Source organism: Juglans microcarpa x Juglans regia, chromosome 3S (genome assembly GCF_004785595.1).
Source record: "Juglans microcarpa x Juglans regia isolate MS1-56 chromosome 3S, Jm3101_v1.0, whole genome shotgun sequence".
Taxonomy (NCBI): Eukaryota; Viridiplantae; Streptophyta; class Magnoliopsida; order Fagales; family Juglandaceae; genus Juglans; species Juglans microcarpa x Juglans regia.
Window position 1 is genome coordinate 1275720 of NC_054599.1, and position 13500 is coordinate 1289219.

Here is a 13500-nt window from a genome sequence, read left to right on the forward strand (position 1 = left end):
ATATTTCTTCTAATTTAGAGGTACTTGTTATAGAAAAACGAGGGAGTAAAAGAAGAAAAATCCATGCTGATAACAATCGTGACAGGTTAAGAGGTAGGTCCACTTCAAGAAAATGGATAAAATATTTTTATTGTGGTAAGCTTGGACATATGTTGAAAGTGCAAAAAGTTTAAAATGATTAGTTGAAAGAAAGAGATGAAAAGCGGAAAGAAGAAAATGAAACTATAGCAGTTGGATCTAATACAGATGTGTTCATTGTTTACGATGATTCTCATCCTAAGATTTCAACTTCTTTTCATATTACCCGACACTGAGATTAATATGCTCATGTTCTTTATGGGTAATTGGGTAATAACTGCTTTTCATAATACCTCATGCTTTTCCTATTCTAGTGGTAACTTTGGTTAGGTTAGGATGGGAAAGTATGCGAAGTGTCAAATGTGGGCATAACAGATGTACAATTGGAAACCAGCATTGGGTGCAAATTTCTTCTCAAAGACATGTTCCTAATATGCGTTGTAATTTGATTTCAATTGAAAAATTAGATGATAAACGCTACCGTAATCACCTTCAAAAAGGAAAGTAGAAACTTAGTAAGGGTTCTCTTATTCTAGCTAAGGGAAAGAAGATCAACACTCTCTACAAGACAGATGCAATGTTGATCAATGGAGATGTTATTGCTGCTAAGAACGAAATCTCCGCTAACCTATGTCATAAGAGACTTGGTCACATTAGTGAGAAGGGACTTCAAATTCTTGCAAAGAAGTAGTTTCCATCCATCATCAAAGGTATGCAACTAATGGCCTGTACTTATTGTCTTAAGGAAAAGCAATGAAGAATTTCTTTCCAAAATTTTTCTCCATATAAAAAGGGTGGTATTCTTGACTTGTTACAAATGTTTAAACAATCAATGCCAAAAGTCTTGGTAGTGTACTTTATTATGTTACTTTGATTGATGATCACTCCAGAAAAGTGTGTGCTTTTTTACTGAAAATTACTAAAGACCAAGTGCTAAATGTGTTCAAGGTCTTACATGTGAAATTTGAAAGGAAAACTGGAAGAGATTTACAATGCGTTTGGTTAGATAACGATGATAAGTAGAGAGGACCATCTAAAGAGTATTATAGAAGCCATGTCGTCAAGCTTGAGAAAACAGTTCATAAGACCCCACACCATAATGGTGTAGCAGAGAGAATGAAGATAACAATTTGTGAAAGAATTAGATATATTCTATCTCATACAAGATTGTCTAATTTCTTTTGGGGTGAGGCAATAAGGACAGGAGTTGACTTGGTCAACCTTTCCCTTTTAGTTCCTTTGGATGATTCCCTAAAGGGTTTGGACAAGGAAATATATTTCTCTTTAGCATTTGAGGATTTTCGCCTGTAGAGATTTTGTTCGTGTTCATGAAGATGAGAGGTTCAAGCTTGATAGCAAATCCAAGAAGTGCATCTTTTGGGGTTATGTGCATGAAGAAATTGATTACAGATTGTTGGATCTGATTAAGAAGAAGATTTAGAGAAGTAGAGAGATATTATTTTCTTTGAAGACCTAACTATTGAAGGCGTGAATCAGAGTAAAAAGTCAGACTTTCAATGAAAAATTTGTTGATATGGATTCAATTTTTCCTTCTTTTGTGATGTGTGATTTATATGAGGGAGATGTATTGGAGGAGCAAGTTGATACTATTGAAAGTAGTGAACTTGAAATTCATGATATAAGACCAGAGCAATAAGCAGAGAAACTTTTTTAGAACTGCCTACGGAAAATTATTTAAGAAGATCTACTAAAGGACGTCAGCCTTCTTGATTTTCTTCTGTTGAGTATATTTTGCTTTTATATGGGAGAGAACCAACGTGTGTTTGTGCTTTGGAAATAGTAAGATTATGCTTGATGGGTTTATAGATTCAGGTATGGCTGGTGACATTGATTCCAAAATGTCTACTTCGGGGTACTTGATTACTTATTCGGGGGGAGCTATGTAATGGCAATCCTGACTGTAGAAATGTGTTGGTTTGTCTACTACAGAGGCTGAGTATATTGCAATCATTGAAGCTAGTAAGGAGTTGTTATGGATGAAGAAGTGCTTAGAAGAACTTGGTCAGAAACAAGAGAATTATATTCTTTACTTGTGATAGTTAGAGTGCTATCCATCTCAGTAAGAGCTCAACCTTTCATTCAAGACCCAAACATATTGATGTGAGGTATCACTGTATTCGTGATGCATTAGAGATGAAGTTATTACAGATTGAGAAAATACATACTAATGAAAGTGGGTCAAATAGGATGACAGAAATATAGCCTATGCTAAAACTTGAAGTATGTAGAGGAGAAACAGGTATGATGGAAACCCTCACATAGTTGGGAGGGAGAGATGTCTTGGGTGGATCCCTCTTGTGAGGGAAACCCATGTGGCTTCTTGAGTGACATTTTAGTAATTTTTGAATGATAACGTTTTTGTCTTATAAGAAGGTTGTGCCTCGTGTGTGGTGTGGAGAGAAAGAAGAGAAAAAGAAAAGGTAGGGTAGAAAATATTTCACTGTATTTTGTGTTCACCCTAACAATTATATTAAATACTTGAATTATATTATATATAATTTTTAATAATTTTTATCAATATTGAAATAACTGATTCAAAATTGTCATGAATCGACCTTTACTCGTTCCGAATCCGAGATTTGAAGCCTACGTGCAAAACAATAAGTTTAGAAATATTAAGAAAAAAAAAAAGATAATTTTGTTAAACACGTTTCAATATTTAACATGTTTTTTGTGTGGACGACTTGGTCATCGCATGAATGGAACTCAGCTCATGATCGAACGGATCTCGTAGAGTCGTAATCGTACTCGTAGGTCACACTATTACGTACGTAAACATGATTTGTTCAAAAAGATTCCTATCTTAAAAAAGATTCGTATCTTAAAGAAACAATTACATACTGATCGCGCTGAACCTATGTCACATGGAATCTCACTTATTGGTCAAGTTTGCAAAAATTTTACTCGGTTGATCATGATCTGTATATTCTTTCTTGAAGGTTTAGTAAATTAGCATATCATTTACAGTAACTCGTCCAAACGGGGCCTAATAAATTTGCAAATTGCATTTTTCAATCATTTTCATTTGTCCTATGTTACATTAATTAACAGTACGTTTAGCTGGCTCAGTGGACTTGGGAGTAATTAATTAGTTTTTATGGGTTGTTACGAACAACTTTATATATATGCTAAAGAAAGACTTCGAGTACGGGGCCGGATAGACTAATGCCAATGCTTCACTCAATATTATCTATATATTTCTCAGAAGATAACGACATATATATATATATATATATATATATATGACCATTGTTCACTACTTGCTAGCAGCTCACTCCTAAGATGCAGCATCTAAGGCACTACTTTCCGTCACTTATTCGTGCTTTAATCTAAATCCTCGTCTAGCTTGTTTCCTCGCTCGCTCCAACTTTAAGCGCAGGTTCATTTTCTACTCCATAAATCCGCATTGTTGGATGTTGATTTTTTTTTTTTTCTTATTATTTACCAAACAATTATGCATGCATGTCTGGCTATTACCATGGATTTCTCTATACGTACATGACAGCGTTCATATGTTTTCCATTTTCTATATAGAAGTGCCCCAAATCCGAAATTTCTGGATACTAGTGATCGAAGTTCGGGGAGTTGAAAGAATTTGGAGACCTTGTTGTATAATTTGGGACTTTTGTAGGCTTTAGTAGTTATGATTCGACGTTGGAATTCTCGAGGAAGCGGGCGAGTAAGGTGAGCTTCTTCTTCATCTTCAATCTTAAAAATGTTATTTATCTTATTATTATCTTTTGACGTGATATTAAATAAAAGAAAAATAACAAAAGTTAGTAAATAATTTCTTTTCATGATTTAGTAACACATCGGAAATGATGTAATAATAGTTAAAATGATGATGTATAACACTTTTTTTTTTTTTTAATAAAAGAGTCGATGGTCACATGTTCAAAAGTGACCCCCTCTCCATCTTATTGAAAGCTCACACTTGTGACGGAGAAATATCTTATACAAGACTGAAGCTGCAAAAAAAAAAAAAAAAAAACAATGTAGAAATAATAAAATCAGTGCAACATAAACCAAAGAAATTGCACACAAAACTGTGTAAAAACCACACTCAATAGTCGACATTGCTCCAAAAGCTCAACCAAATTTCTTGGACTTGCGTAAATAAGGCATGCCACTACGATCAGTACGAAGGATGTCCTCAGGCAAAAATGGAATGTCCTCTTGTGGAAACCAATCTTCATTGTAGCTACTACTATCCATCCTAGCCAGGAAATGTGTTGAATCCGAAAATTCAGCCATGGTAAAATGCCACTAATTTCCTTCCAAAATTCCTCCAAATACCATAAGCTACACTTCGAGCTTCAAAATAATGTTATTGAAACCCAAGTACTTACGACATATACGTAAACCCGAGCCCAAAGTTCTGCCTGGTTATTAGTTCCCCTGCCCATGCAAGTAGCAAACGCAAATTTCATGTTTCCGTCTGGCAAAAGTGCATTTCTCATATATATATATAATTATTATCTCTATTAATGTTTTGAGTGGGGCTATTATACCGCCCTACTCTTACTGCTGGGCATACCGTCCAGTGATTTTTTTTTTTTAAAGCACTAAGTTAAAAAAAAAAAAATTTGACCGACGGTCAAATTGAGCGGTCAACTTGAGGCGGCAAAATAGACTTTCTCTAATGTTTTTTGGTCACTATATATATATATACACGTATGTTGTGCTGATCAGGGACGAGGATGTTGAGAGGCAAGGTCCCAAGGATGATGATGGTATTGGTCCAGAACAAAAGAAAATAATAAAATTGGCAGTTGGGCAGGTCAATCAACGTTTGATGAAAATTATTTCAGAAATGCCGTGGTGGTTGAGGTTCCAGTACTGACATTGGGATGTGGCGTTTTTAGTGGTGTGTGTAGTTGCAGTAGCAGTGGACCCTTTGTTCTTTTATCTTCCTGTCATCAACGAGTCTACCAAATGCATTACTATAGATAAGACTTTGGAAATCATTGCTATTTGTGTGCGATCGTTCCTGGATTTGGTTGCTTTAGGGGATTTGGTTGCTCGGTCAATAGCGAGCAGTGTCGATGACTGTTACTCGAGGTCAGACTACGTAATTAACATTCTCAGCATTCTTCCAGTCCCTCAGGTATTATCACAAAAACATTATTATATTCTTAAGAATGCAGGATCGTAACAAAAACATTATTCCATTGATCTCCTCCAATTATATTTATGAACAACAGGTTCTAGTGCCAATTATATTTTCTGAAATGATCAAAGGTTTGAGATTCCGGCACGGCAGGAAATTCCTAAATGCAGTTGTTCTTTTGCAATATGTGCCAAGAATTTTCCGAATCTACAGATTGTGGAAAATAGTCAACCAGACTATCATCCTACCTAAAAGTATCCCACCAACTGCAACTACTCGGGTTAACGTCGTGAATGCAGAAAGCAATAAGTATCATGTCATCCCACCCAAAGGTTTTATAGTGATGAAAGCTGGATTCAATCTCTTTCTGTATCTCGTTGCCAGTCATGTACGTATGTTTAATAATATTTCATCATTTATTATTATCTCTACTAATTTATAATTAATTACTGAAATATTAGTGGTATATATCTTTGATCTTCAGGTGCTGGGTGCTTTTTGGTACTTCTACTCCATCGAACGAGAGACCACGTGCTGGCACGTGGCCTGTGAACGGCATCAGACAGATATTGGATGTAGCGAGACTTCTTTCAACTGTCATGCTGGTTTTGGAAATCACACGATTTTAAATGATTATTGCTCTTTAGAAAAAAATACAAATACAACTCTCAGCTTTGATTTTGGAATATTCCAAGAAGCCCGTCAATCTGGTATACTGGCGTCCATGGATTTTCCGCAAAAGGCCATGTTCTGTTTCTGGTGGGGACTGCGAAATTTGAGGTTCGTACTGCATGTTTCTTTCTTTCTTTTTCTTTTCTTTTCTTTTTTTTTTTTTGAGAATTTCATAACTATTATTTTTCATTATTAACAGTACTAAGATAAAAAAAGTTATTATTAATTTGGATGAAAGTATATGCAAAAGAAAAAAAAAAAAAAAACTCGCGTGAAAATCAATTTATTTTTTAGAGATTATTTATTAGATTTCTTTAGATTTTCCTTGTTTATTTTGAGCATATATATTATAATATATATCAATGGTTTTGATATTACTAACTACTCAAACATGGACGTCCAAATCTTGCAGTTCACTTGGTCAAAACCTTCAAACAAGTCCTGATTACTGGGAAAACTGCTTTACAGTTCTTATTTCGATCTTTGGCTTGCTTCTGTTTTTATACTTCATCGGAAATCTGCAGGTTGGTGTTTATTAATTATTTCCATTACTATATATGTGTGTATATGAATATGTTAGAATTTTAATTATCTTCACCTATCTATTGGTATCAGGTTATCATCAGCTCAAACATTTTTTTGAGACGGTGGTGATTTAACTACTAGCTGATTAGAGGTCTTGATATTTAATGTGAATCCTTACTTCAAATATCACTCTCATTTAATTGAATAATATTTATCTATATCTTAGCCCTACTTATTAAAGTAGTCTGCTCACATCATGTGAAGGTCTAAATTAAATGATTAGATTCCCATATATCATCATATCTTCTTAGGTACCTGTTTGGACAATTAGTTTTTTGACAAAGTACGTGTTGGGCATGCAGGATGGTTTCTATATATGATATATATATATATATATATATTTTAATTTGTTATATAATTTGTTTCTGTGTATATAGTACTTAGGTTGGGGGATTCTCTCCAACCTAATTTATTTGAGGAAAATCTTGTACTTAAATAAATAGAATCTTCCTTCAAATTAGATTGGAAACTCATTTAAAAAATGTCACATAAAAATTAAACTTTTAGATTTGATTTGAATTTTATAATCATTTTAGCAAGCAATAAAACCTCTACCCTTGGTTATTATTAATTAAAAGAATATTTTATGATGGACTTTATAACTTTAGATGTAATTTACTTAAATTAGAAACTGATCAACTTAACTTATGTGATGTGACAGGTGTACATGCAGTGGGAGGCATCTAACGAGTTGGAGGAGATCACGTCTAAGTGGTCGAAAATCATACAGACTAATAAATTACGTAGCATCGAGGGTTGGGCAAGCACAATTGGGCTCCCTGACGAGTTAAAACACGAAATCATGAGCCATGTGAGACCAATACTGGAAGATCAAAAGAAACATATTGATACAGAGAATCCACTCCCTCATCTTCCCACACCACTTGGAACATTGATTAAGCTCCATCTCTGCTTGCCCCTGCTAAGGAAAGTAAGTTTCGATCCCCCCGTCTTTTTATGCTTGACCAAACAAATCATTCAAGTGAGAATTTCAGTTATTTTTTCGTAAAAAAGGTAGGGGCCGTTTCATTAGTTACAACTTTATTGTAACTCATCATAATATTCAAACACCATTTAAATACAAATATTTTTTAATTTTAAATTTTAAATTTTCAATTTTTTCATCTAATCATTACCTAATCATTACAAATTTCTTAAATTTTCAAACAAAACACAAAAACTAATTCAACTTTTTCAAATCCTAAAACAAAAATTATATTAAAAAATTATATTCTAACCCTCTTTTAACTTTATAATTTTCTTTTTCAACTTTTTTTTCTCTCCTTTCTCAAACTCTCATAAAAATCTTAACTTGAATCATATTTTACTACTATTCACAAATTGTCTTATTATCATTCACAGATTTCTCATCTCATATGTGTAACCAAACGAGGCCAACTATTTTTATGAAATACTTTAATTGATTTTTCATTTGAAGTAGTTGACCTATAAAACACTTAGGAGATGTTTGGGGAGTGAGATGAGATGAAGATTTTCTAAATAGTAGTAAGATAGTTTGTGAATAATATAGAGATAGTTTGATTAATGTTTTGGGAAATAAGAGAGAAAAAGTTGAATAAAAAATATTATAAAGTTAAAATATTATTATAAGAATATTATTTTTGTTTTATGATTTGAAAAAGTTCAATATTATTTTTTATTTTTTGTTTGAAAGTTTGAAAAAGTTGTAATGATTAGTTTGAAATTATTATTTGTATTTGAGTGATGTTTGAAAAGGAAATGAGATGAGATGTAATTAGATGAAAACTACTTATAAACATCCCCTAGTTAAGCGTACCACATGATAAGTAGGGTTGCTCAATTTTGCATGAAATCTATTTTAGCATTGACCTCATGTTTGATTTGATTCATTTGAAAAGAGTACTATGCATGCACCGATGTCCATCTCGTAGAAGTTGGTATACATTATCTCATTAATTAATCTTGTCAATTGTTTGTGAACATGCAGGTGCCAATATTTGAAAACGAAAGTAATGAGTTGTTGTCTGAGATCACCTATAAGTATCTCAAGCAAGTGCAGTACAATCAGAATAGCTTCATTGTTCGAGAGAGAAAACCACTAAATGCAATGATTTTCGTAGTCAAAGGAATTGTGTGTACGTGTACAAGTAATCATGGCGATCAAACTAAGTGTCTTGAGATCATATGTGACCTCTTTAGAGAACATGTTCAACTTGTAGAATGGGTGGAATCTCCCAGACAATCCAACCCTCCCTTATCAACAAGGACTCTCAAATGTCATACAAAAGTTGAAGCCTTTTGTCTTATGGCTGGAGACCTCAAAGATATGATGTCTCAATGCTGGTGGAAATTTAGCAAGTTTAAAAACACACAGTTTGACTCGGAACAGCTGAAACATTTTGCAGCTTCATCCATCCAAGCAGCGTGGCGCTACCACACCATTCATCCTAAACAAGAAGGTACTTGAATAAGGATACCAAGTCTGCTATGCAATTCGCTAAGGCCAGTATTGCCGCCGGCATCTCCCCAAATAATTTAGATAACAGTATCTTTTAATAGTTAATCTAGTTTTAGCAGATGCTCTTGTTATTTATCGAAAGAAAACATATAGTTTATTTAAGAGGGCTTGTATTATGTTGTGGATTAATATTAATGCAGTCACTTTCTTTAAGTCATTAATTAAATTGCTAGTCGCTTGTTTTCAATAGTTTGTTTAAGAGGGCTTGTATTATGTTGTGGATGTTTTATTTTTATACTTTGAACCATTATCCAACTATAATATAATTGTTAACATAGATGAAAAAGAGTTATATAGCACATGATGAATGTTGATGGTCGGATCTTGATTATCATGGTGCGATCGATATGTTAGTTTTGGTAGTTTTAATTTTTGGCTCAAAACACAAAATCTCTGATGGTCTAAGGGTGCAAGTTATATTTATCATTTCGAGAAATGGTATACACTTATTATATTTTTTATACGATGTTTTGAGTTCTTTGCATGCAACCTAATTAGAATTAAGTACAGCTTCAATGAATAGAAGCAAATAAATCAGCAGCCGCATCTCAAATGTGCGAATGATCAGGTCGGGCGGATCATAAGGGCCATAACAACCAATGTAATCCAGAAGGCTCAACAATTCATGAATTTTATTTTTGTAAGCTACTTAATTATAAACAGAAGAACAAATAAATTATCTCTCCGAGATCTCTCATTCTCAGCTTGTCCCTCATCTCTCCGAGATCTCTCATCTCTCCTTTCTGAAACGTCTCTCCAAGCTCTATGTCGTTCACGGTTCACCTCTCTCGTTCTCCTTGAATCTCTCTCGTTCACCTCTCCTCTTGATGTTTTGTTATGAATTTGTGATTTTATTGTGAATTTCGAATTTATTTGTTTTGAAATTCTTATGTGAATTTGGAGATGGGTTAGCAATCGCTGAATCGATCGGTACCGATCGTAAGATTTTGGATGGTTTTCTCCCTCCCTGTCGGCCAATTTCAGTCGGCACTACCCTCTTAAAAAACTATCGATTTTCAGCACTATTAGCCCATGGCCGTTTTGCCACCGGTGGGCCTTTATTGAGCTCAAAACCCTTTTTTGAAGCCAATAATCTAATCTAGGGGCTGTTTACAACACTATGGCCCATGCTTTCAAACTAAAAATAAATAAAGTTTATATCCATATTATTACAAATTAATCTAAAAATAATCTCAATTCCTAAATAAAGTTTATAAATAAAAATTCAAAAATATCATAAATTATTCTAAGACTATTGCAACTAATTTGAGTACTCTAAGAATGAAAAATCTATTACAAATAGTCCCTCCAAGGTACAAACTGTCCAAGATGCATTGTACAATATGTTAATAACCATGTTACCATAGATAACATGAAAAAAAAAAACATAAAAAACAAGGATGAAAATGAGAATATGTGTCTCAAGAATAAAAGATACTTGAATCAGAAAACATAAGATAATAAATACAAGCCTATAGGGAATGAATTAACAAAATATGTGTATAAACGCGCGCCCGAAGTAGATTGAGATTGAGCTTTATTTTCGTAAGAACTCAACTCTTCATTCAAGATTCAAGCATATTAATATAAGGTATCACTATATTCGTGATGCATTGGAGATGAGGTTATTGCATATTGAGAAAATCCATACTAATGACAGTGAGTTAATGACAAAAATATTCTCTATGCAAAAACTTGAAGTATGTAGAAGAAAAGTAGATATGGTGGAGCCCCTCACATAGTCGGGAGAGAGAGATGTCTTGGGCAGATCCCTTCTTGTGAGGGAATCGCATGTGGTCACTTGAGTGACATTTTAGTAATTTTTGAATGATAAGGTTTTTTTCTTATAAGAAGGTTGTGTTGTGTATGTGGTGTGGAGAGAAAGAAGAAGAAAAAGAAAAGAAAAAGAAAAATTAGAGTAGAAAATATTTTGCTGTATTTTGTGTTCACCCTTAAAATATTAAATGCCTGAATTGTATTATATATGATTTTTAGTACCTTTTATCAAAATCAAAATAATCGATTTAGAATTGTCATGATTCCGAATCCGATATTTGAAACCAACGTGCAAACCAATAAGTTTAGAAACATTAGCTCAAAAAGATTCATATCTTGTGCTGTCACTATATTGTCACGTGGAATCTCAATCTCACTGTATATTCTTTCTTGAAGGTTTGGTAAATTAGCATATAGGTTAGAGTAATTCGTTCAAACGGGGCCTATTAAATTAGCAAGTTAATTGCATTTTTCAGTCAATTTGATTTGCTGGGAAAGTGTGTAAGTTTGAATTTTCCTATGTTATAGTCTCACGCGCGTTTAGCTGGCCGAGTGGAGTTGGGAGTAATTAATTAGTTTTTACGGCTTTTTACGAACGCATTTATATTTGTCAGACTCGAGTACAGGGCCAGATGGACTAATGCCATTAATGCTTCACTCAATATTATCTATATATTTGTCAGAAGATAAAGACATATAACCACTGTTCACCACTTGCTAGCTTCTGCATCTTCAATATTAATGCAGCTCGATCACTCCTAAGATGCAGCATCTAAGGCACTACTTTCTGTCACTTAATTCGTGCTTTAATCTAAATCCTCGTCTTGTTTCCTCGCTCGCTCCAACTTTAAGCGCAGGTTCATTTTCTACTCCATAAATCCGCATTGTTGGATGTAGTTTTTTCTTTTTTTCCCAAACAATTATGCATTTCTGGCTATTACCTTGGAGTTCATATGAAGTCTTAGTTCATATGTTTTCCATTTTCTATATAGAAGTGCTCGAAGTTCGTGGAGTTGAAAGATTTTGGAGACCTCATTCGACTTTTGTAAGCTTTAGTTATGAGTCGTCGTTGGGATTCTGGAGGAAGTGGCCCGCGAGTAAGGTGAGCATCTTCTTAAAAATGTAAGCTTAGTAAATAATTTTGTTATCAAATTATTTATCTTATTATCTTGAAAATGTTATTTATCTTATTATAAGCTTGATATCATGAAATAATAGATAAATAACAAAACTTAGTAAATAATTTCTACTCACGATTTAATAACACATCAGAAATGAAGTGATAATAGCTGATTTACGTTTTCTATTATTCCCTTTGTTTTAGATTAATAATAAAAAAGAAATAATCTCTTTGACATTTTGTCTATAGAGTGAAAGTCCCTCTCCTCTTTTAGATGGTGGGGTTTGAAATCTCTTATTTATGTAGATTGTGGTCTCTTAGACAGTTTGTCTATAGAGAATTCTAAAAATTAAGATCATACTAATTACAAATGAATTCGTATATTGGTGGAGCCTCAATTGTGAGTAGTTGGCTTGTAATCTAGATTTTTTTCTGTAAGTACCAGTCACAGTTGTAATTTCGCTTTCATAAATGAATGAAATCTATTTTTCGTAAAAAAAATAGTTAAAATGATCATGATGTATAATAATAGTTATCTCATATATATATATATATATTTAATTATTACCTCTATTAATGTTTTTTGGTCACTACATATACGTATGTTGTGCTGATCAGGGACGAGGATGTTGAGAGGCAAGGTCCCAAGACTGATGGCATTGGTTCAGAAGAAAAGAAAATAATAAAATTGGCAATTGGGCTGGTCAATCAACGTTTGATGAAAATTATTTCCAAAACGCCGTGGTGGTTGAGGCTCCAGTACTTCCATTGGGATGTATTAGAATGCACAGCGGAAAAAGTACCTCAAGCTCAGCTTCAAGAATTGCTCCACGAGTTTTTCCAGATTGATAAACTCCAAGCGTTTCCTCTTAGTGGCGAAAGTGTACTACGTAGTATGGAACTAGAGTAACACTTACAAATCCACAGCCTAAGTATTTTATCAAGAGAGAACAAAAAGAGAGAGAGTCTTTTTTTCTAATTTTTTTAGATAGGTGTTTTCAAAACACAATTGAGGAGGACTATATATAGTCCTCCTATGCACGGCTGGCCTTAAAGGCCAGCCTTCAATAGTCTTGTGTAACGCATGGCTTTAAGCCATGCGTTACACAAGATACGTTACAAATAACGTTACAAGTAACGTTACAAGTAACGCATGGAGGGGTCAGCCCCACGTGGGCGCCCCTCCAACTAATATCTCCCACTCGCACACAGTGGGCATGACCCCAGGTCAGCATCTCTCTAATGTTCTCAATCTTGTTCATACAAATAAATAGGCCGTGCGACCACCAAGCACATTTGTAGAAAGGAGGGAGTACATACACCAAATCTCTCCCAGAGAAGACCAGCATAGTAACATCCCTAAAGTGTCTGGTCATGTCCTAGACTTATTCGATCGCATCAAGATCAAGCATTTTCGAAACCCTCTTGAGTTTTAAAAAAAAACTCAGAACAATGCTTGACTACCTCCATATATTTCAATGTGTTCACAACCTTTAGCCGCTACCAAGATGTAGTGTCATTTGTATGACGTCAGCAAACACTATCGAAGATACGATATCGAATAGTCTTCCCTTTACACTCATATCACTCAATTTTGGTCGAACTGCTTTCCCAACAATGCCTCTTTAGACCGTATCA

At 34.0% G+C, this 13500-nt stretch overlaps 1 protein-coding gene across 1 annotated transcript in view; it reads left to right on the forward strand.

Moving 5' to 3' along the window:
* LOC121257827 (cyclic nucleotide-gated ion channel 1-like) overlaps positions 1–13500 on the forward strand; it is a 102738-nt gene that overhangs the window by 16883 nt on the left and 72355 nt on the right. The window contains exons 5-8 of the mRNA XM_041159077.1: positions 3731–3783; positions 4946–5206; positions 5304–5597; positions 5694–5989. Of these exons, the coding sequence (XP_041015011.1) occupies positions 3731–3783; positions 4946–5206; positions 5304–5597; positions 5694–5989 (904 nt within the window). The remainder of the gene's footprint in view (positions 1–3730; positions 3784–4945; positions 5207–5303; positions 5598–5693; positions 5990–13500) is intronic.